This window comes from Tachypleus tridentatus, chromosome 2 (genome assembly GCF_004210375.1).
Source record: "Tachypleus tridentatus isolate NWPU-2018 chromosome 2, ASM421037v1, whole genome shotgun sequence".
In the NCBI taxonomy this organism is placed as follows: domain Eukaryota; kingdom Metazoa; phylum Arthropoda; class Merostomata; order Xiphosura; family Limulidae; genus Tachypleus; species Tachypleus tridentatus.
This window is the reverse complement of record NC_134826.1, coordinates 88,257,059-88,280,919: the sequence shown is the minus strand read 5'-3', so window position 1 is coordinate 88,280,919 and position 23,861 is coordinate 88,257,059. Positions and strand designations below refer to the sequence as shown.

General features: G+C 34.8%; 1 protein-coding gene and 1 pseudogene across 2 annotated transcripts in view; both read right to left on the bottom strand.

The window, feature by feature from the left end:
- Window positions 1–376: 376 nt before the first annotated feature.
- Window positions 377–2,032, bottom strand: LOC143244441 (ADP-ribosylation factor-like protein 4C). The gene has a single exon (XM_076489090.1). The coding sequence runs from the start codon at window positions 1,549–1,551 to the stop codon at window positions 946–948; it is 606 nt and encodes a 201-aa protein (XP_076345205.1). The 5' UTR covers window positions 1,552–2,032; the 3' UTR covers window positions 377–945.
- Window positions 2,033–9,152: 7,120 nt separating this feature from the next.
- The window catches only part of LOC143244439 (protein kinase C, brain isozyme-like), a 79,991-nt pseudogene continuing 65,282 nt past the window's right edge, over window positions 9,153–23,861 (bottom strand). Inside the window, exons 11-16 of the transcript XR_013025088.1 lie at window positions 23,050–23,112; window positions 20,899–21,037; window positions 18,453–18,533; window positions 16,381–16,488; window positions 15,835–15,975; window positions 9,153–13,173 (exon numbers count right to left, since the gene is read on the bottom strand). The product of XR_013025088.1 is annotated as a protein kinase C, brain isozyme-like (transcript). The remainder of the gene's footprint in view (window positions 13,174–15,834; window positions 15,976–16,380; window positions 16,489–18,452; window positions 18,534–20,898; window positions 21,038–23,049; window positions 23,113–23,861) is intronic.

Genomic DNA, 23,861 nt, shown 5'->3' with positions numbered 1-23,861 from the left:
TCATCATTAGGTTCAGGAAGAAAGAAAGAGGTTGTTCTCTCCTTTACATAAAACAATTTCTCAACCCAAACCAGCCGTTTTTACATACATATTTTTCTTTACAAGTGGGTTTTCTCGTCATCACCGAGTTAAGTGTCTTACTTTTTCACTTTCAATTTCAATTTCAATTTTGTTTTTGTAAAATTACAGTTTGTGTTTGACCAAATTCAAATTATGTGCAATCCAAGTGGTAACCTGAAAAATTTATGTCGTGTCAAAAAAGGATGAACAAACTGTCTTAGGATGTTAGTCTATATTTAAAATAATACCAATACCGTGAAGTGATTTCTTCTTTCTGAACAGCCTATTCCGTCATAGAAAAATACACAGAAAAAAATACCGCTGTTATTTATTTAATTAAAATTAATCATTTATAAAAATGACATTGAGACTAGAAATAACTGTAAAAAATGACTAAACTTAGAATTTAGAACAGATTAATTTTCACTGAAGTACGTTTGAAATACGTTAGAACCATTTTCGCAGACATGAAAGTCGAAACGTTCATGAACAAAATGAATGGTGCAAAATCTTAAAGTAGACGAGTGTTTATTTAAAGATACGACCATTAAGTTTAGATTAACAAAAAAACACGAAGTGGTTCCCCTCATCTGTGATGTTTGATCACATTTGGTAAATACATAAAAATGGATTTTGTTGGCCTGTTTTGGCTGTTTATATCATACAGGTTAGGTTTGTTATTTTGCATTAGACTTAAGCCAAATTAAAGATATTGGGAAGTAAAAACTTAAAACAATGATTGTAGTTTAAGACACTAAACACTTCTAGAATCAAACTTGGACCGATTCAGATGACAGGTTGAAGCTTTAAAGTGAGAGAACATTATAACACCTTAAGTTCTTGCCATGAAATTAAAGTTTAACACTAGAATAAGGAATGACAAGCCTATCTTGCTTTTTTCTTGGATTGTTTTAACAGTCTCCTACGTTTTAAAATCATTTCGTACAAAGCATCTAAACCTTCATCTAGCCCTTCTCCAATAATTGCACACGCAGGCTGAACATGCCACAAGTGATTGGGCCCGAGATCATTTAAGCCTAAGAGTCTTTCAATGTCACTTGGGTCTTTGGCTGTTGGTAGGTCTTGCTTATTGGCTAAAACTAAAATAGGTACACCGGAATTTTCTGGACTTCTTGCAGTTCGAAACAGCTCCATCCTTGCTTCTTCCAGCCTTTCAACATCCACACTGTCTAACACAAACACAATCCCATCAGTGCATCTTGTGTAAGACCGCCATAATGGCCGTAGTTTATCCTGGCCTCCAACATCCCAGATTAAAAAACTAGTTCCTTTAGCTTTACCCGTTGTTCCTTTTATTTTTTCACAGTTGAATCCGATCGTTGGAACGGTGTTTAGATACTGGTCAAACTTTAAGCGATATAATACCGTAGTTTTACCAGCAGAGTCTAGTCCTAGCATTACAACGTGTAAGGACTGATTAGGAGGCAGGTTTTCTAACAAAGACACTCCTTTACCTACAGTCGATCCCATTACCACTGTTTAACAAAATATTGTTCTTGATAAAACAGTTAACATTAATTTTATATATTATGTATGCACCACGTAACACTTGGGTTTGACTAAATCACCCGAACACGAGTCACACTCACACAGTATCTATTGCCAGTAGTTTTTAAAACAGTTACACTTTTAATTATTACTACAATTATAAAATCTTGGCAGAAGTTCTAATGGCTAAACTTCTTTGTAACTGGTGTACTATTTTCATCGATCTGTCTTCTTTAGTTGAAAGTTAGACGCACTGACTTGTCATAAGAAACTAGTACACAATGTTTTTAAATAATCCATTTAAAAAACACACCAAGAACTTGTCTATGAAAGTACATTTCAAGTACAAAACGATATTTTGTCTTTAGACTTACCACAAGTATTACCCGTACCTAATGGAAATAATACACATCATTATAAAATGAAATACGTTTTTTAACAACCTGCTTCGTTTTACCTGAAACACACGTCAGGCTTACTTCCACTTCTTACCGTGCATTATCACCAGAATGGCCGTGAACCTCGAGGCAACATCGTTCTATTTCTTTATCAAATTTACAAGTCACTGGTAGACCTTTCTCATCTTTGGAAGTTAGTATTAAATTTTGGTCATTTAAAATGGAATTCATCTTTGAAAACTGACGACTTATTTTTTAAATTAAATGTACTTTCTCTAACACCTTCCATTGCTGTGCTATACTCAGGTAAGTAGAACCGTGAAGGCCTTGCTTTCCCTTGCACTATAGTTTAACATACGTTCCTTTCCCGAGGCTATGGCAAACCAGTCAGATCTTTGCGATCACAAGCTGCATGCAGAGAATGACGTCATAAAAAGGGGGCCCTTGATGATATCACAAACGTATATCAGGGTCGCTGGGCGACAGTGAATAATTTAAACTATGGAAAAAAAAAAGAAAAAAAGGAGGGGAGGTTAAGCGAAAGCAACAAATTTGTTACTCGTAGATAAATTATTTGAAAAGTTATAATACCAGGCCTTCCTGTTATAGCAAATAATTAATATAGATATTAAATTAGTGGTAAGCAAATCTAACACACTGTGAACTATGAGCTTCAAGTGAATAATAATCCGTGCCATACCTACATGAGTTTTATATTGCAAATAACGAAACGTTATTAATGCTCCCGATAGAAATAATTCTTATAAAATCTTGTAAAAGTCCAGCATTTGTTCTATACATACTTGACCTTGGTTTGAGAATACAAGTTTATTAGTTATTAGTTTCTGCACAAATTTCAATATCTTCATAGAATTAAGTCGTAGAAAATAAAAATGTAAAGTTACTGATCCATCCGCTATTTAAACCTTAAATTTATTTACGGAGTAGTGTAAAATTATTAAAAAACGGTATTGGAATTTGAAACCTGAATTACGCCTATTGTGACGGTTTAGAAAGATACCGTGCGCAGACCTTATTTAAATACCGTGAACATTAGGAGGACAAACAAGTTGACAGCATTTGTGGCCATTTTTAAACGAATAGTGGAATTTATAATTCTCCTATCATGGAAAATAACGATCGTCTTTGGCCCGACATGGCCAGTTGATTAAGGCACTTGACTCGTAATCCGAGGATCGCGGGTTCGAATCCCCGTAACACCAAGCATGCTCGCCCCCTTTAACCGTGGGGGCGTTATTATGTGATGGTTAATTCCACTATTCGTTGGTAAAAGAGTAGCCCAAGAGTTGGCGGCGGATAGTGATGACTAGTCTTACATTGCTAAATTAGGAACGGTTAGCACAGATATCCCTCGTGTAGCTTCGGGCGAAATTCAAAACCAAGCCGATCGTCTTAAGCAAAATATCACGATTCGAATCTTGGACTTTCCAATTTAAAGCCCGATAAACCAATCACTAAGCCACATGTTATCCACTATTGTGTAGAAGACGACGCTAGTTTTATTGATTACTTGTTCTCAGAACTTCTTGAATAACAAATAACAAGCCGTAATTTCTTTTAAACAGTTATTGTACGAAATACGTATGTGTATTTAAGTAAAAGTGCAAAGCTACGCAATAGACTATCTGTGCTTTTCACACCACTAGTATCGAAACCCTCAAATCTATTATTATTTTACTAAATACATACAAACAACAATAATAATTATTTTCATTTATAATAACACTTTCATATCAAACTTGACATCTTATTGTTATGAGAAAGTGAAAAATTATTTATATAATGGTGTGACTGTTTATGTGTGATAACTGAGAAAATGTGGTTTGTGTTAACACTTCGACATGATTTGAAAAAGAACAGCAAGCCAAGTTTAGGAAGCCAGGAGAATGAAGATTTGGTTTGGTTTGAATTTCGCGCAATGCTACACAAGAGCTATCTGCGCTAGCCGTCCCTAATTTAGCAGTGCAAGACTAGAGGGAAGGCAGCTAGTCATCACCACCCAACGCCAATTCTTGGGCTTTTTTTACCAATGAATAGTGGGATTGAGCGTAACATTATAACGCTCCCACGACTGAAAGGGCGGAAAATGAAGAGGCAAACAGATGACAAATATTTCTAAAAAGTGACGAGAGATGAGGCAGTGGTTAGCGGCTTTGTCTGCATGGATTATGAAATCGAGGATTTCTGGTTCACGGTTTAAAAAAAACGCACTCACGACGGAAGCTTATATCAGTTGAGGATAGTGACTATTAAATTACATTATTCATTCAGACAAGAGTAGCCCAAAAATTAATGACTTCCCTCAGTTTGTCACTTCAAAATTAGGGACGAGTAGTGCAGTTAGCCCTCGAGTAGCTTTTGCAAAAAAACCTAAAAACAAACCAAACAAACTATGTTTAAAGTATTAAACAGATCTTTAAAATATGTATTGTTTCAAAAATGCTAAACAAGGTCACGTATCTGTTATGCTGTGATAAAATATACGTTCATAAGAAGAACTAAGTACGTAACAATCATTTTATATATATCTCGTTTAACTATTTTTCTCGTCGCACGTTCTTATGTATAAATGGTAATTTTATTTATTTATATGTTCTACACTGGACATCTCTCTCTCTCTCTCTCTCTTAATGTAAACATTACATTTTAACAGAGTTTAGAGACATCGAATTATTTTACAAGCGATCGGATACTATGAAAAGTATGTTGCATTTTTTGAAATGATCTATTGTTTAAATTATTAAAAAATAACTGTTGGTTTTTATTTACATTCTTTTCAAATATAACTCCTAACTTGGCGTAAATAAATCTAACCTTGTGGGTTGGCCTGGCATGACCAGGTGGTTAAGGCACTCGACTCCTCATCCGAGAGTCGCGGGTTCGAATCCCTGTCACGCCAAACATGCTCGCCTTTTCAGCCGTGAGTGCGTTATAATGTGACGGTCAATCCCACTATTCGTTGGTAAAAGAGTAGCCCAAGAGTTGGCGGTAGGTGGTGATGACTGACTAGTTGCCTTCCCTCTAGTCTTACACTGCTAAATTAGGGACGTCTAGCGCAGATAGCCCTCGCGAACTTCAAAACAAACCTTGCGCATGTCACGAGCCAAAAATCGTGTTTTGAAAATGCTTCTATAGTGCATCAAGGTGTAACTTTAACAACCGTTAATTCACTCCACAAACAAACACACCAGCTCGTTGGCTTATAACGCTAAAAACAAGTTTTGGTACCTGCGGTATGCTGAACACAGTTGCCTATTGTGTGTGTTTGTGCTTTCCAACAAACAAGACAATTGCTGAATCTGCAATTGAGACATGATGATGTCATATGTACACCTTACGTGTGAAGACCGTATATTTTGATTTTAATTTTGTAAAATTCTTCATAAAGTAAAACATGGGTGTCGTATTTTGGTTTATATTATTTATTGTTTGTTTGATTCAGAAAATTGCCTAAAGATATGTAAGTTCTATCAGCGTCATCTCAGTTCTTGGGCTGATAGATTGACTGTGATACATACTTTCGTCTAAACGATTGTTTGTTTTTTGAATTTCGCGCAAAGCCACACGAAGTCTGTCTGCGCTAGCCGTTTCTAGCTTAGTAGTGTAAGACTAGAGGGAAGGCAGCTGCTTACCACCACCCGCCGCCAACTCTTGGGCTACTCTTTTATGAAAAAATAGTGGGATTAAGCGTCAAATTGTAACGCCTCCACGGCTGAAAGGGTGAGCATGTTTGATGTAACGGGGATTGGAACCCGCGACCCTTGGATTACGAGTCGAGTGCCCTAACCACCTGGCCATGCCGGGCCTCGTCTAAACGAGTAGTGGAATCTGACCGTAACCCACACAGTCAAATTTCGGAACTAATATTAGTGTCAACGTGTCATAAATCATATATCGTCGGATTTATATTCCGGGCACTCTAATCTATGGGTCACGCCCGACTCTAGGATTATAATAATAACAAATATTTTCGATGCTTAACTTCTATATGTCTTATTTCCATAAGCGGGGCAAAGAAAGTAATAATATAATTGCATTTAGAGCTCCTTTTCTCGTTCATTTACACAAAACAACAACAGTAATGAAACATGAATATTGTATTCCAAATAATCTAATTTTCTATCTTTCTTGTTTCGCTGAATTCAAATGTTGACGTCAATCACGTGCTAAATATTATCTTGTCTGAGGCAAAATTTTATTCTTCTGATTGTTTTTTGCGCCAGTAGGTTATACTGCCTGTTCTTTAATTCTTTGAGACTTTACAAAAGTGAGAATTTTCAACAAATTATTATATATATATCTAAGTAAATTTAAATGTACTACGAAAGCTTTTAATTCTTTCTGGTTTCTCACGTGTGCAATATGTCTGCACAGTTAAAAAATATTTCGCCCCCTAGTGGCACAGCGGCATGTCTGCAAACTTACAACGCTAAAAACCGGGTTTCGATACACGTGGATGGTAGAGCATGGTGTAGTTTTTGCTTAATTACAAACAATCACAAGCATTTTTTTCTTTAAATTACCTAATATTTGAGTCTTCTAGGAGTCTGTTGTGATAGTCCTACTTTTTAAAATAATAATGAGTGATGTCTTTAAACCAAAGACAAGTACGTCAAGGACCTTACCCCTAGACTCGATATAATATAGTACGTGGAGAACCCACTAATAGACTCAATACAACGTAGTACGTGGAGGACCCAATAATAGACTCAATATGTAGTACGTGAAAGATCTCACCTCTAGACTCAGTATAATGTAGTACGTGAAGCACCCTACCTCTAGACTCAGTATAATGTAGTACGTAAAGCACCCTATCTCTAGACTCAGTATAATGTAGTACGTCGAAAACCCAATCCCTGGATTCAATATAATGTAGTATGTGGAAGACCCCACCCCTGGACTTAATATAATGTAGTACGTGGAGTACCCCATCATCAGTGAAGGGTATAGAAAGATGTCGGTAGTTTAAAGGTTCGTCACACTGTTGTGTTTATATTAATTTAGTTTACAGTTTAGAAACATTTGAAATCAGATCAGTGAAGATGTTGAAGGAAAGTGTCATCACCTACATTAAATTCACACATTTGCGCGGATTCGTATTTTCAATTGTAAAACTTTGAAAGCACAGCGGAACACGCGCTACTCCAACCCATGGGGACACTGAGACGAAGCCTCTGGTCACTGTTTTAACATCTCACATATGGAAAATACCCATGCTATAGTAAAAAGGACATCCGGGGCTTTGCATTAGGACACATCCTGCTTTTTCTTCATTAAACAAAGAAGGTCCGCTGTTGTAACACCAGTTTTCGCTTCACTTATTCTCCATCAGTGTATCACAGGAGAATACCGAGTGAAAGTCACGCATTCATTCTCTTTGTTGTTGATGTTTATTTATAGTTATAAATACTAGTGTTTTTCGCAGGGAAGGAAGTTATAGTTTGAATAGTTTTACAATTATGACGAAAAACTTTATGTAAATAAAACCGTTTTTAAGCCTTGCCTTCTCGCACGTCTAAAGGTTAGATTTGTTTGTTGTTGTTAAATGCAAAGCTACACAAAGTGGGCTATCACTATTATGCCTATCACTGGAACCAAAAGACTAGATTGGAAGTTTTTTTTTATTTAGAACAAGCACACAGCTACAAAATGGCCCTTCTGTGCTCTAAATACTACGGGATCGAAACTCGGATTTTAGCGTTGTAATTCTGCAAACATTTCTCTGTGCCACCGGGGGGAGCTAGATTTAAGTAAGTTATACTTAAGTGTTTGTCAATCTGTGTTATTATCTGTGTAAGTTAAACAATAGCTCCTTATATTCATTATGCGAAAGTACATCATAAAGTTATAACAGTTTTATTGCGCGAGATTCAAAACAGTTTTGTTTAACCCAACTCTCTAGTTTGAACTAACACGCCCGCCCGCGTCGCGCTAAACATGCTCGCCCTCCCAGCCGTGGAGGTGTATAATGTGACGGTCAATCCCACTATTCGTTGGTAAAAGAGTAGCCCAAGAGTTGGCGGTGGGTGGTGATAACTAGCTGCCTTCCCTCTAGTCTTACACTGCTAAATTAGGGACGGCTAGCACAGATAGCCCTCGAGTAGCTTTGTGCGAAATTCCTAAACAAACAAACAAACTAACAGGCCCTGTATTGTTAGGGTTGTCTGCAACTAACCTAAAACAATATAAAATGTACAGGTTCTAAGTGTGAAGTAAGGAATGGCACTTGTGTATGTCTGGATTGCTAATTATCAGGCCGAACAGTCTATTTTGTCATTCATATAATTTATTAAGTAAAATGATGTAAATATTTTTTTTCTTATAAAAGTGAAAATATACGTTAAATTGAGAGATGCATGATGACAAAGTTAAAATCAAAGAGTAACATCTGGTTCGAAAGCTTATTCGAAGTAATTCTTATACTAGAAGCAGAAATTGTCTTGTCTTGTTGTCTTGTTTTGAAATTTCGCACAAAGCTACTCGAGGGCTATCTGTGCTAGCCGTCCCTAATTGAGCAGTGTAAGACTAAAGGGAAGGCAGGTAGTCATCACCACACACCGCCAACTCTTGGGCTACTCTTTTACCAACGAATAGTGGGATTGACCGTCACATTATAATGCCCCCCACTGCTGGGAGGGCGAGCATGTTTTGGTGCGACTCGGGCGCGAACCCGTGACCCTCAGATTACGAAGCGCACGCCTTAACGCGCTAGGCCATGCCAGGCCTATAGTAATCGAAGTCATTGTGATACGTTTATTAAAACCGTGTTTAATAGGTCTCTTATATTTCTTTCCTTATTTTTTTTACACACTTTCACTCTTTGAATCCATAAAATTTGATCGAATGGAATATTTGTTATAAGGTGTAGAGTTTGTGTAAGGTGACGAACATTACAATAGTGATCTATACAGAAGTGAATGATATTAGTAGATAAAGGGTCTACTGACATCTGGTGAACATTTATTTAAACAATAACTTTTTGTGAATCAAGGGTTATATATAAATTACTGGTATTACTATTAAAAATATCGATACAAGAAAAGTGTATTTATATCTGTTTATACATGTTTAAGTAACTTGAACTAATTTGTAGTGCTTGTCGACAAATCTCTGGTAAAAAAACTGCCGTATTCATAATACACAAAAAGATGATGAGACCCCAGATATGTTTACCAATATTATGTTTTATTGAATTAAATAAATGTAGGAGAAAAGTGTTCATAGTTTATATTTGTTCAAGACTTTCAGATAAAAAGTAGACTCAGGTCGTAACTGATATCATGCAGTAAAAAGTCAAAAAATGTTTTAGTAACACTTTCTCTATCCATAATTTCCCCAAAGCAAAAACTTTTAACACTTTGACCTTTTTGTTTAATAAGCAACAAGCTTGACAACATCACAGTTACACACTTCAAAAATTTCAATACTACACATAAAGCATGCTGGTTAAACAGTATAAAAGATTGCAAAGTATGACTGCGTTTTCTCTTTTCAATCAAGCACGAAATGTGTTTAATACAAACTTAATTCTAGACAATAAATTATACCCTCAAAGTTTTATTAAGAGTCATTTTAACTGCAGATGTCGCTAGTAGTTGGTTTTAAATATATTTTGTATTTTAGCAAATTTATTTACAAAATATTTATCCCTTTGGTTTTTGATATGTTTTTGATAAATATATTGTGTAATTTTTGATAATCGGCATCTAATATCGATTCTATAGAACTTAAAATTCTTAAAGTTACAACATTAAAACTGTTGTAGTTTATTATTTGTTAAACGAATATTATAAAAAAGCTATGAAATATCATTACCATAATAATATGAGAAACATGTTAAAGTAATATTCATTTCATTTTAAGATACCGATAGCAATAAAACTGAACACCCCTCCTCATACTTTTGATACTTTCAAAATTTTGCTAAATGTTTTTACAACATATAATTGCCGATAAAACAATGTTAAATACTATTTATTTAAAAACAAAATTCATATTTGTTAGATATATTTAACTCAATACTTATAAGATCTAGTTCAAACCTATTGAGTTCCACCAGGTGATAATAGTTCTAGGAAAACAAAAATTATGTTTTAGGTTATATTAAAATCAATTACAGGACCCACATATGTTCTTCACAGATTACGTCTTTACTGAAAATAATTACGATAAAGCTTATCTCTCATGAAATAAGATGTTGGCCATTTAGCTTCAAGTATGGCAGATTTATTTCAGATGGTCAAATGTGTTGGAGCTAAAAAAGGTGTGGGGACAAGGGTGATATTTAAGCACGCGAGTTAATTATTATTATTGTTATTATTATTGTTATTATTAGGGCTATAATTTTTACAGCTTTTATTCATGCATATTCTTTATAAGAGACACAATAAAATAAAAGATAAACTGATAGTCGAAAAAACATTTCATTCCTAACATCACATAATCCATTATTTAAGGCTTACAGCAACTTTTTTATCTTCTGAAAAATTTGGCAAATATACCTCGTAAACATTACTGGACTCTTACTTTAAAATACACTTACAAAAATTTACTAAAAGGAAATTACAATATGTACATCAATATTGTTTTAAAGTATTACCTTGTAAAAAAAAATAAAATCTTCAATGAAAATGATATCCTTACTAAATTAAAACGTACAATAAATCAAAACCATATCCGCACCTAAAATGTATTTACGACGCTGTCTTCATCTAGTAAAGTAATTTAACTAATATTCTTTTCAAATGTTTTGGTTTAACATTTTTGCCTGGTCATTTGACCAAACCTATGCTATTTTTTAAATCATTTTATTTTAAACATTTTATTTCCCCACTTGAAAAAGAACCACTTGTCTAATATATACAATATCATTACCAGTGTTTTAACGTTGCTGTATATTAAGAAGCCGGTTATAAATACTCAGAACTAACAGATAAAAAGATTAAGGAACTTTAACATTCACCAGACTTGATATTAATGGCAACTATACACTAATATTATTATTAAAACTGAATTATTGTAACAATAAATTACATACTTTACCTTTTATATGTAAAATTTACATAAGGGATCATTCATAAAATATGTATGCAAGAGGAGTATGAAACCTGTATGTTTTTTGTTTTGAATTTCGCGCAAAGCTATTCAAGGGCTATATGCATTAGCCGTCCCTACTTTAGCAGTGTAAGACTAGAGGGCAGGCAGCTAGTCATCACCACCCACCGCCAACTCTTGGTGTTCTCTTTTTACCAACGAATAGTGGGATTGACTGTAACATTATAACGCCTCCACGGCTGAAAGGGCTAGCATGTTTATGCGACCGGGATTTGAACCCGCGACCCTCGGATTACGAGTCGAACGCCTTAACACACTTGGCCATGCCGGGCCCTAACCTGTATGTACAAGGTAAAAAGGTTGTTGATATGAGTACCGTTCGTAATGGTTTTTAGTTTTTTCAATATAAGAAACCTAGTGTTCTTTTGTTGGTAAGCATGTAGCTATACACGGTTGGTAAACATGTTGCTATACACGGGGCGACTTGTTTTGCGCAGATTGCCGATATTGAATCCCGAATTTTAGCGTTATAAACCCTCAGACCAACCACTGAAATAAGGGGTGTATTTAATTAACGATATGTAAATAAATTATTATTTTTATTTTTTTTATTCGTAATACATCGATCCCCATGTGTATTATCAAAATGGTGTAAACAGTGTGTCTACTATCCCCTTGCTGGGCCCGGCATGGCCAGGTGGGTTAAGGCGTTCGACTCGTAATCTGAGGGTCGCGGGTTCGAATCCCCATCACATCAAACATGTTCGCCCTTTTAGCCGTGGGGGCTTTATAATATGACAGTCAATCCCACTATTCGTGGCTAAAAGAGTAGCCCAAGAGGTGGCGGTGGGTGATGATGACTAACTACCTTCTCTCTGGTCTTACACTTTTAAATTAGGGACGGCTAGCGCAGATAGCCCTCGTGTATCTTTGTGCGAAATTTCAAACATACCATTAACCCCTTGCTCTCTCGATAAAGCAAGAAACACAGTAACTTTACCTCTCTCTCCGTGAGTATGCCCGCCAGGGTCTTTGCAACACACATTTCATGTTTATTTTCCTTCGCTTTTTATACCAAGGGAAGAAATATCGGTCATTAATTAAATCTTTTTTTGGAACCATAGAAGCAATATGGCTGCCATGTAGCCATCTTGAAAAATTAGCTGCCAAGAAGTATGAAGTGCCATATGAAGGACGCTCTTGGTAAAAAGAGTGTACAATACATGTGGCATACAGTACAGTCCACAGTTTGCAGTAACCCGTCACAAGTCAGTCTACAAACATATCCAGAGACCTATACATGTCAGATGAGGAGGAAGAAATGGAACCAGTGCCAGACCGTTAGCAACGAGTCAAGCCAATTCTTAGGGGTGTACACAAAGCTGAAGTGAGGCCAGTGTACAGGCATATTTTTGATGCCCCGTCTTCTGTATGGACTGCTGATATGGGAATTTCGAAATATATAAACTAGCACTTGCGTGTTAATCTATGTGGCTGTTACTTTTAATACAGTTATTCGTTTGAGAAAAATATAATACAAGATGTTCTTCTTTTGTAAAGTTAATTCTCCGTTATTCATTTGAAATTATGATAAAATGTCAGCTTGTATATGGGAGTAGGGCGTTGTTGAAAAAAACCTGAAAATTTGCATACAATTTTAGAACGATCCCTACTTAACAACAGATGTCGCCACATGACAAACAGATACTGATACCTAGAGTAAAATGTTAATTAATTCTTGGACTAGATCAGGGCGTACAAGGCAAACGTTGTTGACTTCAATGAAATACATTAGTTCTGATTCGGTTTAGAAATATCAATATTAATACTTTCTTAAATTCAAGCGTTACCAAGGATAAAGTGATATAGGAAAATTGGAAAAAGTTGTAAATAAATATATATATGTATGTATTTATAATATGGATGTAAATATATCACATATGGAACGATTTAAGATTTAGATAAAAAGGTAGTAACACTACTGATTCTTAAGGAAGTAAGGGTTAACAAAGGTAAAGCCTTCGAACTCGCTGCCTGTCAGGTTGTTGATGACCATAGTGTCAGCAGGGGTCAAGGTGATTTTGGAGTTTGTAAAAATAGGATCAAAATTCTCTGCAGCCTTTGGATTTTTCTGTGCAAATGAGAAGAATAAAATTATAATATTCAAACATTTTCATTCAATCAAACAAATTTCATGAAAATAAATCAGCTATGTGTTAAAAGAGGGGCAGTCGTATGCGGAAAAAATTGTGGTTAACTCGCCCCCATTTTCTGTCATTTCACAGACTAAAGATAACCAGTCCATTTATAAAATAATAATAATAATAATGTAATTCCAATATGTATACATTACTTCGCATATATATATATATATATATATATGACACAAAATTAAGTGTATTTAAAAATGTTTTTTTCATTTAATCTGTATTGTACTAGAGCATAGATAATTCTGTTTGCGCTGTCAGTGAAACTGCAGGATGTTCGGAAAGTCACTGTGTAGTTTTGTAATAATATTTTATTCAGTCTATTTCAAGCCAGCAACTGATAGCGGTGTTTAGAAACAAAATAAGAAGGATCCAGGCCTGTATTGATGCCAACGGAGGTCACTTTCAACACTGTTTATAATTGTCATTCATATTTATCTCCTGTATTCTATATTGAAACATGTATGTTAATAAATATATAAGTGTACAGTGACTTTCCTAACATCCTGTAGTTTTTCGTGTGTGTTATATTGCAATGATCCAGTCTACAATTCTGTAAGCAAAATTAGTGTATAAGCATGACACTTATACGAATCATGTAGAAACTCACATTAACTCTTTGGTTTTACTTACTATTCTTCTGTCTAATTAGTTATTTGTTTGGCTGAAACTTATGTTTTTTGTTCGTTGTCATGCACAAAGATACATAGTAGGCTATTTATGCTATTCCTACACCCTTGTGCAAATTAATTGAAACAAATGGTCATTTTACAATATTTTCAACATGGCGGCCGGTGTAGGCTCGCTGGACTCGCCGATTTCCTTTAATAGTCATTTTTTTTCACACAGAGGCGTCATTAGCTGTGTTTTGCAGTACGGTCGATCTATTTTTGGGATATATGATGAAATTTCGAGGAATATTATGTCATTCAAAATTGCGTTAGAAAAGCAAGGAGACCAGTCAAAAAACAACTTCTTACCAACTCAATGAAGAAAAAACGGTATCAATGGGGTCTGAAATACAAGAACTGGACGCAAGAACAATGGAGGAAGGTGTTATTCAGTGACGAGACTAATTTCTTTGTACAGGGTCAAAGAAGTCTGCATGTTCGCAGATCTCCAGGTGAGAAACTTCGAGAATCTCACATCAATCAGTTCGTAAAACATCCCTTGAAGAAGATGTTTTGGGGCTTTTTCAGCTACTATGGCGTCGGAGGCTTATATATCGTAGAAGGTATGATACGAGGACCACAGTACATCGAAGTTTTGCAGAGAAGAGTCGTTCCAGAATTGAAAAGAGATTTCCAGATGGATCTGGCATTTTCAGCAAGATCTGGCTCCATGCCACACATCGAAACTTGTGAAAAATTTTATGACTACAACGCGAATAAAGGTGCTAGACTGGCCTGGAAACTCTATGGATTTAAATCCTATTGAAAATCTTTGGGCGATTTGTAAAGAAAGACTTCGAGGAAAAGACTGTACTACGAAAGATAAGCTAATTGAGGCCATAACTGAGGTGTGGTACCGCGATCCAAAAATTAGTAAAGATTGCAGTCAACTCGTAGACTCGATGCCAAGCGGATTAATGATCTTCTGAAAAATAAAGGCGGTTATATCATGTATTAATTTGGATTCTCAGAAATAAAACGCAAAAAATTGTAAAAATCTTAATTTTCCGTCTTGTTTCAATTAATTTGCACATAAGTGTACCTGATTTGTAGCGTTATAAGCCTTTTGCTTCACTGATGAACCATTAGATGGCGACACTAATCTACGAATCATGTTATTGAGCTTTTGTACGTGTCCGGGTGGGATTACTTGCGTGTTTTGAAGCTTAAAGATATACATGAGCCACTCGTGTTGCGCCCACCACGAGGAAACTCTTAAACTTACCGCTGACCCACTAGGGGCAGGCGCATGTATACCAGATTCCCATAAGAAAATTTGTTTTGAATTTCGCGCAAAGCTACTCGAGGGCTATCTGCGCAAGCCGTCTCTAATTTAGCAGTGTAAGACTAGAGGGAAGGTAGCTAGTCATCACCACCCACCGCTAACTCTTGGGCTACTCTTTTACCAACGAATAGTGGATTGACCATCACATTATAACGCCCCCACGGCTGAAAGGGCGAGTATGTTTGGTGCAACGGGAATTCGAACCCGCAACCTTCGCATTACGAGTCGAACGCTTTAACACACTTGGCCATGCCGGGCCATTCCCGGAAGTATTTCTAACACTTTACGCGACTCGTATGCTGAATGGCAAGGCTAGAGACATTATACCTAATTAAGAACTGCTGAGCATTAATCAGTAAGCAATACAAAGCTATCCTTGACAGAATGAAGGAAATGCCTGTTACTCATTTCGCACTTAAAAGTGTGGAGTGTATTTAGCGGCATATCGCGACCAAGGACCTTTCAATTCGCTATCCACTAGGCAACGTTCGTTCTCCTCACATACGTAAGAGTGACATGTATTAACATTAATATCTTTTAATTTCTAAAAAAGGACCAAGTTATCTGTCTATCTATCTGTATATTTTTCTACTCTCCATGCAACTGTTTATGTTTTAGTAAGAACATACAATCTTAGGTTTAAATGGAGGCTGAACTTCTTTATTTTCAATCTTCTGCCAGTCTACCCTTCTGAAGAATGGGTGATTCCGGACATCCTCCTCTCCGGAAGGTCCGCATCCCAGCCTTTTCGATGGGTTTTTAGTTAAAAACTAGACATTAAGAAAGCTACATTAGAAAAGACAACGCATCTGTAATGAACACATTACGTCATTAGGAAGGAAAAAAAAATCTTTATATGTATTTGATGTTGAAACAAACTGTCCTTTATCACAAAATTAGAAATTATAATTCTGTCAAATACATTATTGTCATACATCCCCAATTGGTAGCTAGAATGATCTGTAGTTTAATAAAACTTAAAATTGTGCAGCCCAATGCTGTTTACAAAAATTGACATGAAGGGAATAAAATAAGTTAGAGAAAACAGGTTACAGAAACATAAAAAGTAATAACCAATAGGAAAGGGACAAGCAAAACAAATTTTTCGCTCCAACAATTTATACATTACAAATAATTAGCGGAATTTTATCGGTTTTTCAAAAACTTTAACTTACTCTCTTACAAATATCTTTGGCTTCTTTTGACAGAAACTTTGGATAAGAAACGTTCTGGTCTGTTATGGAAGCGAACAGTTCTTCTTCGTCCTCTCCATCAAAGGGAGGCTTGGAATGTGATAATACAATTAACAGAATTATATTAAAGAATGTTTCATAAATTGATTTTATTAGTACATTCGTACTTACAAATTAAGTTTGATTATATATGTATATTAAATATTTTACAGTGCTCATCCAACAACAATGACAATAATGAATAAAACGATGCATAATAACATGATTAAAAAAATGGATTAATAGTATTTATTTTAAATGAAAAATATTCCAGTTAGATATTACGATACCACGAGTTAGGTACATCAGTATTAAAATGAAAGTGATAATGATTTAGCTGTACCTGTACCACTACATATAATTATTACATAGCTATATCAGCATTACCTATAACACGCCATAGAAATGACAAGACATCAATTAACTCTGTATTATTTTATCAGAAAACTTTAAACTGTCATAAAATTATAGGTTTTTTTTGCTTGTTTTTTGAATTTCGCACAAAGTTACACTGGGGTTATAGGGAAGGCAGCTAGTCATTACCACCCATTACCAACTGTTGAGCTACTCTTTTATTGACGAACATTGAATTGACCGTAACATTATAACGCCCACACGGCTGAAAGGGTGAGCATGTATGGTGTGACGGGGATTCGAACCTGCGAACCTCAGATTACGAGTTGAGCGTCCAACCACCTGGCCATGCCGGATCATAATTTTATAAAAACACTAAGGACGGAACTGTGGTGACACTAATTCTCCAACGATCACTTCAATATTTGTTATAGAAGGACAATGTACGCTCTAGTGCACTGTCTGAAATGATGTTTCTCTATCGTCATTTAATATACTTCATACTGGAGCCATTTAAAATTAAAATCTTTAAAATTTGGTTTTGTATTAGGGAATATCTTTATAAAATGGCATTTCTGACGTCTTTGTTGAGACAAGAAATTCACCCGATCGTTGTTCACACAATTCTATTTAATATTTTGCATCTGCAGTAGTAATGTTGGCGAAACTTTGTAGAATGGATTCCAACTGCTTGTTTATAAGTGTAGAGGACGACATTTCGAAAGTCTTCCCCCTTTCGTCTTCAGGTTGTTACCGTTCATTTTACAAAGTTTCATCATGAATACTCTGCCTAAACAATCTGTCGAAGTGATGCTGGTGTTGAGTAGATTGCTGAACAACCTGTAACATTCCACCAAATTTGTAGCAATTTCGTTATGAAAGTTTCAATGAGAGTTTCTGCTTTAGTACAAATTCTCCAAACTGTAATTTAATTAGATTTTTTTCGTTTTACAACAGAAAAAAGATCGTTAGAAAATTCAAATTATGTCAAATCATTTTTCATCAGATTAGATTTTAACAATTTTGTTCCGAAATCCATAAATACAATTGTAAAGCTGGTTGATATTTTGGTTCTTTGTAAACTTATATTCAAGATATTTAAATATCGAATATTACTATATTGCACTTACAATTTTTGTACTTGCTTTCGCCAGTGTTACCTCTATAACGCTATAACGACTTAGCCATATTCGTATTACCTGTACCACACATTGTGATGTAGCTATGTTACTCTAATCTGTAGTATACCATTCTGATTTAAATATATTTGACCTGGCATGACCAGGTGGTTAAGGCACTCAACTCATAATCTGAGGGTCGCGGGTTCGAATCCCCATCACACCAAATATGCTCGCCCTTTCAGCCATGGAAGCGTTATAATGTTACGCTCAATCCCACTATTCGTTGGTAAAAGAGTAGTCCAAGAGGTGGTGGTGGGTAGTGATGACTAGTTGACTTCCCTCTAGTCTTACACTGCTAAATTCGGAACGGCTAATGCAGATAGCCCTCGTGTAGCTTTACACGAAATTTCAAACAAATTAAATATATTTGTTTGTACTACGCGTAGCAGTACACCAAACTGGCTTCGATATATCAGTAACAGCTGTCCCTGTACGTCATAAAGTTACACTATGGAAGTAAACACGAACTTAAAGTTCTACCTGTCCAACTAACATTTCATAAAGGAGGACTCCGTAAGCCCACCAGTCAACAGACTTGCCGTATGGTTGGTATAGAATAATCTGGAATGAAGGAGAACATTTAAAAATATTAAAAGTAACTTGCAAGCTGAACATAGTTGGTCAATTTTCTGCCTCAATTTATGATGATTATTATTTTTTTTAACTGAAGGTATGTTCAATGATCTTCGCTAAGATTTTAGAATAATTTGAAAGAACAGTGATTTGTATCTAAGACATGTTCAAGTAAACTCGACTTAGTCGGGTATATGAAGTTTATATGTTCTTTTACATGAGTACATTTGTTTTAGGTTGATCCAGTATATGTTTTCTTACAGCAGGAAAAGGTAGATTTATAAATCACATTTCATTATTTTAATGGAGGAATATAATCCTTAAACCTGTTCTTTTTTTAAGTACAAACTTTTAGCTCATAGCTCCGTCATCTCTTTACTGATTTGAGATCTAATTACAGTTTTGGACTCGAGAGTTGAAACCATTTCGATTGATGTATTTGATGACATCCTAGGTACGAGATTAATCTAATCTAATCCTTTCTAAAAAAAATTAATTTGAGGGTAGGTTGGCTGGTAGAGATCGTTATGAATAATGAAGTCAAATCGGGTATATGTGTCCTCACGCTTGACATTATTGGAAAAAAAAATTAATTAAAAGAAAAAAAAACGGTATCATAGATTAACTTTCTCTAATTCTGCCTAAAAGAATTTCAAGTGTAGGAGCTATCGAGGACTTTTCTTGTTTGTGATATATTTTACATTGAAAATGGTTGTTGTTATACGTCACTAACCAGAAATGAAAGTTCATAATTTTGATGATGCACAACAATGAGGTTTTTACTGTTATGTTTGCTATTCAAATACTTAAGAAACTGAGAAGCTTGAACAGAGTTCCAAAAACTAGTAATTATGTGATTCACATAACTGGGGAAAAAAGCAATGTTTACAGATTGGAAAGAGAGAGCGCTAGTGTATAACTCACAACGACTTCGTCAGTCGTAAAGATTGCTATTACGTAGAAAATAAGATTCAGCTGTAATGAAGTTCCTTAACTGTGAAACAAGACTGGATAAGGAATGGCAGCTGGTCAGAGAAGTGGTTGAAAACTAAATTGTCACTTAACAATATAGTTTCTTGGAATGGTGTGTTTTTGTATACAACGACTCAACACCCAAACTGACGCAATAACTCCACCATCAAACTTTGTTTCATTTCTATGGAGATTTCAAAGCTAACTTTAAGTGTACCTTTATAAACGGTGAAAGTTTTCAAAACATCAAACAGAAAACCAGTCAAGACATGGTTAGAAGTTCCAATTTTTAAAAAAACTACAGGTTGCAATGGATATTTTTCTGTATGAATTTCAGGAAGATTCATGAATAACTACCTAATAGACTAATTTTAAAATAGTTTTTCAGTTAGAATATTGTCTTCTCACCTTTGATAGATAACTTTGTAACTTGATTTCTCTTGTATCAGTAAGGTCATTGAGCATTTAGTAACCTTACTTAAGTCACTTTAAATATCTTAAGTTTTTTTTTAAATATTCATCATTCCCCTGATTACAATACCACTTCCTCTGTCAGAATTACAAACATTGATGTTACAATTTTTACCTAGAATATTCAATGCTTTTAACTCTACTGAACTTGAATTAAAAATATTTTATATACACAGTTGTAATCGTTAAAAGAAGTGAAAGCTATATCGTTAATAACTTCTAATATTACTGACCGAATGACAGGAACTAGAACCAAATTCTCTGATGTGACAATAATTGTTAAAAAAACTTCAAATTGTACAGACTAATTGTCAAACCTTGGTCTATTCGAATTACTAAATTATGAACAAAACTCATTTCAATTTCATTTAATATAAACTTCGAATAAATAAAATAACTAACTTTTTCTACATACTCTACTTAACTGTTCCTTTCAATTTGTTAGTTTAGCCAATTGTTTATTTAATATATATTCAGTACATTGTTTAATAATTTAAATTTTTTTTGTGATTAAACAAGCGATACGTTTCAGAAACCTTTTCATGAAGTCTTGAGACAGCTATCTATGGTATAAGGGATTTACTTCCGTACAATGTTTCGTTTCTTAAGTTATCTTAATGTTGCACTTCATTATGCCGCACTGTTAAAGACGAAACGCTGTAGAGAAATATACATTCCTCACATAGCTGACTCAAAACTTGATATTATTCGCAAATTAAGTGCTTACCTCTTAAAAAGTAATTAAAACCTTTTTAATTAAAAAAAACCACGTTTTGCTAGGTTTATTTAGGTGAAGAACAGTTGAATATTGGAACAAAATCATTACTTGTTGTTGTATCAAGAGCAATACTACATCACTAAGCAATAAACCAAATACAAGTGTTAAATTACGAATGATTAAAGTCTATACCTCAGGAGCTATATAATCGGGAGTTCCACAAAATGTCTTGGTTGTGTAATCACCCAAAATTCCTTCCTTGCACATTCCAAAATCTGCTATTTTTATGTGGCCGTCTTTATCCAAAAGCACATTGTCGAGTTTGAGATCTCTGGAGTGGAAAAACATACAATGTTTATTAAATACATGAACCCGAATGTGTAACAACTATTTTCAAACATCAGATCTAGTATGACGTCATATCATTTCAGCTACATGAAAGGTGAACTGTAATATCTTAAAGATGATCACAATGCCTGAAATTAAATTGTGCTCAGTATTTTTGGAGAAGGAGCCATTTTCAAACATATACAAATCTGTGTAATTGTTAGCGAAACGAATAGAATAAAAGTGTCGGTCATATACCAGTTGTTTTGAGATCTTGACTAAATAGCGAATTTTTAATATACATATCAGGCGTGAGTCCTATACCAGTTGTTTTAAGATGTTGATTAACTAGCGAGTTATTAGTATACATATCAGTTGTCGGCCCTTTAGCAGTTGTTTTGAGATCTTGACTAAATAGCGAGTTATTTGTATACATATCAGGTATCGCTCCTATACCAGTTGTTTTGAAGTCCTTACTAAATAGCGAGTTGTTAGTATACATGTTATGCATCTCTTCTATACCAGTTGTTTTGAAGTCTTTACTAAATAGCGAGTTTTTAGCAAACATATCAGGTGTAAGGGCTATACCAGTTCTTTTGAGATATTGACTAAATAATGAGTTCGCGAAACACATATCAGGTATTATACATATCATTTGTCAGTCCTATAACAGTTTTTTTGAGATCTTGACTAAATAGCGAGTTTTTACACACATATTAGGTGTCAGTCCTATACCAGTTCTTTGGAGATCTTGACGAAATAGCAAGTTCTCAGTATACATATCAGGTATCGGTTGTTTTGAGATCTTGACTAGATAGCGAGTTTCTAGCATACATATGAGGTGCCAGTCCTATAACAATTCTTTTGAGATCTTGACTAAATAGTGTGTTCTCGGTATACATATTAGGTATCAGTCCTATACCAGTTGTTTTGAGATATTTACTAAATAGATTGTTTTGTATACGTATCAGGTACCGGCCATATACGAGTTCTTTTGAGATCAACTAAGTAGCGAGTTCTTAGTATACGTATGAGGTATCGGTCCTGTACCAGTTGTTTTGATATCTTGACTAAATAGTGCTGTACCAGTTGTTTTGATATCTTGACTAAATAGTGCTGTACATGTTGTTTTGATATCTTGACTAAATAGTGCTGTACATGTTGTTTTGATATCTTGACTAAATAGTGCTATACATGTTGTTTTGATATCTTGACTAAATAGTGCTGTACATGTTGTTTTGATATCTTGACTAAATAGTGCTGTACATGTTGTTTTGATATCTTGACTAAATAGTGCTATACATGTTGTTTTGATATCTTGACTAAATAGTGCTGTACATGTTGTTTTGATATCTTGACTAAAGGGCGAGGTCTTATTATACATATCACCTATCGTTATCGTACAGTTGTTTTGACATCTTCAATAAATAGCGAGTTCTTAAGTGTCCGTATCAGGTATCGGTCCTGTACCAGTTGTTTTAAGATCTTGACTAAATAGCTAGTTCTTAGTGTAGTTATCAAATGTTGATTCTTCATGTTATTTTGCTATGTGGTTATAACAATTTCCACACATAGAAATACCAGTTTAAAGGTTGGTGTAAGAATAGTGATAGTTAAGTATGTTGTTAAACGTTTAAACTGTGCACATTAATTTTTGTTATTCGAAAAGTAACAGTTAGGAGTTTCAGTAAACTAATGACAGATGATGCTTGTTAGATAAAAAGTATTTTTAAGTTTGAACTATATTTTTCTTTCACCAGTTGCTGTAAACTTGACGTTTTTGATGATAAAACTGTAGTAGAAAACCAAACAATAACACAAAATTAGCGAAATGCACAATACACAGCCACACGTCTGTCATTGTTTGCAAAATAATAAATCGTTTCCTTACTTGTTTATTATAAACAAATTAATTGTGAAGATCTTTAAGTTAAAGAAAGAAACCTTTCATATAAATATTGTCAGTTAGGCCTTAAAATAAGTTTGTTGTTGATACAATGATGGAGACAAACTTACCTATAAATAATACCTTGACTGTGCAGGAAGAACAGTCCAATAGCGATTTCCGCAGCATAGAATCTGACATAGAGAAAGACGTTATTAACTTCTCAAATAACTCAACTCTAAAATCCGAGGTTTGATTTCCACGGTAGACGTTACATTGATAGATAGCCATAGTTTTTTTTTTCTTAACGCTAAACACAATGAAATGAACTAATCATTTAGCAGAATTCTTAGTATCTAGTATATATTACGCCTGAGTCAATTCTCTAACTTTAAAATCGGTTTTAACACTATTGGCAACATTCATAAGCAGTTTTAATACTGAGTAAAGAACTGACCATACACTACACGTACTCTAATTTTCTGTATGAAATGAACAGGCTTAACTGCAGTATTGATTATACTTGTTTCACGTGAAACTCTGTTATTAAGAGCCCTGCAATTTCATGGAGGAAAACGTTTTGAAAGATAAATAGTAGAGTCTATTAAAGTCCTGTTACTCAGTGGTAAGTATGAAGGCTTATAACATTAAAAACTGAGCTTCGATACCTGTGGTGGGTATATAGCACAGAAATTTATATGCAAAAACGGCTCGTTTGGGCTGAGAAAACACTTTACATAGAAGAGCGAACAACGTTTCGACCTTCTTCGGTCATCGTCAGGTTCACAAAGGTTTCTCGTCATCACTGATTATTATAGCACAGAAAGCTTATTCTATAGTTTTATGTTTAACAACAAAACAAAGAAACAACTAAAGCTAAATCTCTAATACGTCTACACTGTCTAAAATGCCTTTGAAACACCAATATATAAATACTTTTGTA

Bases quoted from the DNA above. Each gene is read 5' to 3' on its own strand.
- LOC143244441 (XM_076489090.1), bottom strand. From the start codon at position 1,551: ATGGGATCGACTGTAGGTAAAGGAGTGTCTTTGTTAGAAAACCTGCCT.